At 40.4% G+C, this 2,866-nt stretch overlaps 1 protein-coding gene across 5 annotated transcripts in view; it reads right to left on the bottom strand.

Moving 5' to 3' along the window:
* MICU1 (mitochondrial calcium uptake 1) overlaps positions 1 to 1,863 on the bottom strand; it is a 198,374-nt gene extending 196,511 nt beyond the window's left edge. For 4 of the 5 annotated variants that reach the window (XM_008052026.2, XM_008052027.2, XM_021709539.1 and 1 more), the window contains exon 1: positions 1,698 to 1,863. In XM_008052026.2, coding sequence (XP_008050217.1) covers positions 1,698 to 1,858 — 161 coding nt within the window. In that variant the 5' untranslated portion in view covers positions 1,859 to 1,863. The remainder of the gene's footprint in view (positions 1 to 1,697) is intronic. The other variant, XM_008052029.2, reaches the window with a different exon arrangement.
* Between the last annotated feature and the right edge of the window lie 1,003 nt (positions 1,864 to 2,866).

Below are 2,866 nucleotides of genomic sequence, written 5' to 3'. Positions count from 1 at the left end.
GAAGGATCGCCGCAGCCCAGCAGGTCAATGCTGGGGTGGCCATGAGTGTGCCACTGCACTACAGCCTGGGTGACAGAGTGAGACTCCAACTCAAAAAAAGAAAATTATATCAGTGGATGCCTGGAACAGTGGGTAGTGCAAGAATGGGAAAAAGCATGAAGAGACTTTATGAGTTTAGGGAAATGTTCGCAATCTTGATTTGGAGGTGGTGACAAAATTACATATATATTGTCAAAACTTATTGAACTGTATATTTTAAATGGCTGCAATTTATTTTACACATATTATTCTTAAACAGAATTGATTTTTAAAAACAAATTAAAGAAGTATCTTTTGAGGAGGCCAAAAATAATGATAGCAACTTTAAGACAGAGTGATCCAAGACAAAGATAAAAAAAAGGTAGTGACAGAGGCAGATAAAGAGTACCTATACATTTTATTTTATTTATTTATTTTTTTATTAATCAGTATTTTTTATTATGGTTTTGTGGGGTACAGTTAAGGGTTAGGTGTACAATTACGTTTCATTCAGGCACCCTGTTGATAAGAGGTGTTTTCCCATCCCCCGACAGATATTTGCTACTGTTAATCCCATCCCCCTTCCCCCCCATAGTTTCCCAGTACCGTCAGTCATTTTCTTATAGTATTGCATTGGATGTTCAAGGTTCATTACATGAGTGAGAACATGTGATATTCGGATCTTTGTTTCTGTGAGAGGTCACTCAGTATTATAGACTCTAGTTCCATCCAGGTTGCAGCGAAATTCATGATTTTGTTCTGTTTTATAGTACCTATATATTTTAAAAGAAGACTGCGGCTCACTATGTTATCTTCCTCCAGTGAAATATGAATAACTAGTAAAAAAAAAAAAGAAACTAACAGGTGACACAAAAGTAACAAGGTTCATTAGTTAATTTCATATAGTCACCAAAATTTTAGGTCTCAGAAGGCATCATTATCTGAAACTACTGCTACCATCTCTACACCATTATTTAAAATGTTCAGCAGAAGAGACAGGCAAATCTTGAAGCACAGTGTTTCTTTCTTTTTATTGTTTATTTTTTGAATCAGAGTCTCACTATGTTGCCCAGGCTGGAGTAGTGGCATGATCATGGCTCACCACATCCTGGACATCTTGGGCTCAGGTGATCGCTCCGCCTCAGTCTCCTGAGTAGCTGGGACTACAAGCAAGCGCTACTAAGCCTGACTAATTTTTTGATCTTCTGTAGAGATGAGGTCTCACTATATTGCCCAGGCTGGTCTCAAACTCCTGGGCTCAAACAATCCTCTTAGCTTGGCCTCCCACAGTGTTGCGATGACAGGCTTGAGTGACCATGCCTAGCCCTATTTATTTGTTTTTTTATTTAATAAAAATATATATCTATTGGTCTTACTATGTTGACCTGGCTGGTCTCAAACTCCTGGATTAAAGCAATCCCTCGGCCTCAGCCTCCTGAGTAGCTGGGATTACAGGTGTGAGCCACTGTGCCTGAAAGTACAATGTTTCCTATTTATTGCCTTGGCATGATAGATGAATTGTTTGAAACTCATATTTCATAGACAAATATTAACAATGCCAAATAATTAGGGCAAACAATTTTGACCCAAAGTTAAGCCAGAACTGACCGTTTTCTGATAACAGAGATATTGGAAGAATAAAAATACTTGCAATAAAAAGATGGTCAGATAATACTCACCTCTTCCACAAAAGACCAGAACTTGCAGTTACTGCAGATGCTCCCAGAAAAGCCACCATCATTAGTCTTCGCCTGAGCTGGGTGGGCTGTGATCCTCCATGGTACCATCGAGAGCCCACAGCCAGTTCTGCCAAGGCAGAAAGTGAGTTAAGACGAAACATCCTGTGGACAAAATGTAGAAATGTCACTCCTAGGTAGTGGTAGTGACATCGATGACGATGATGATGATGACAATAGTATCAACACTGATTAAGTAGTTATTCTATGGCAGATGTTTATTCTAAACACTTCACATGTATTATCCCATTTAATCTTCAGAACAACCTTATAGAAAAGTACTACTTATAAATGCTACATAGCAAAGTACAATTAGAAGACAGAAACCAAGTGACAATTTGAATAGGAACATTTAATATTATTAATTACAACAGGAAGTTACTCAGGGGTAAAGAGATAGTAGATAGCAACCACTGCTGCTAGAGCTGACACAAAGCACTAAGGAAAGACCAAACCTATAAAAGTTCTACTCCTACTAAGGACCATATCTAGACTTTGTGGAGAAGGCACAGCCATGTATGTTTGAGAAATTCACTAAGATGTCATGTCAGCAAAACTCACTAGAAAGTCTCTCTCTGTGAAGTCTATCTAGTGGGAGAACTCATGTCAGAGGAACTTACTGGGAAGGTACCCTTTGGGGTGCCATGGGAAGCCACCTATGGGGAGATGCTATAGTATGTAATTCATTGGGAAACTGTTTGGGGGAGTATTGATGCTAGAACTCCTTAGGTTGAGTGCCACCGAGTGTCCCACTAGACCTTACATGTCACAGGAGCAATCAGCAAAGAACACACCAGAATCAGGAAAGAATACCCCTCTTGGCTGTGTGCGGTGGCTCAAGCTTGTAATCCCAGCACTTTGAGAGGCCGAGGTGAGAGGATCACCTGAGCCCAGAGGTTCAAGACCAGCCTGGGCAACTTGGAGAGACCTCGTCTCTGCAATTAAAAAAAAAAAAATTAGCTGGGCATGGTGGCATGTGCCTGTGGTTTCAGCTACTTGGAAGGCTGAGGCAGAAGGATCACTTGAGCCCAGCAAGTCGAGGCTGCGGTGACTGTGAGTATGCCTGGGTGACAGAGTGGAACTCTGACTCAAAAAAAAAAAAAAAGAAAGAA

This window comes from Carlito syrichta, unplaced genomic scaffold, assembly GCF_000164805.1.
Source record: "Carlito syrichta isolate Samal-C Ts95f unplaced genomic scaffold, Tarsius_syrichta-2.0.1 Scaffold254036, whole genome shotgun sequence".
Classification (NCBI taxonomy): Eukaryota; Metazoa; Chordata; class Mammalia; order Primates; family Tarsiidae; genus Carlito; species Carlito syrichta.
Note: the sequence above shows the minus strand (reverse complement) of the source record. Positions and strands in the feature narration are given on the sequence as shown.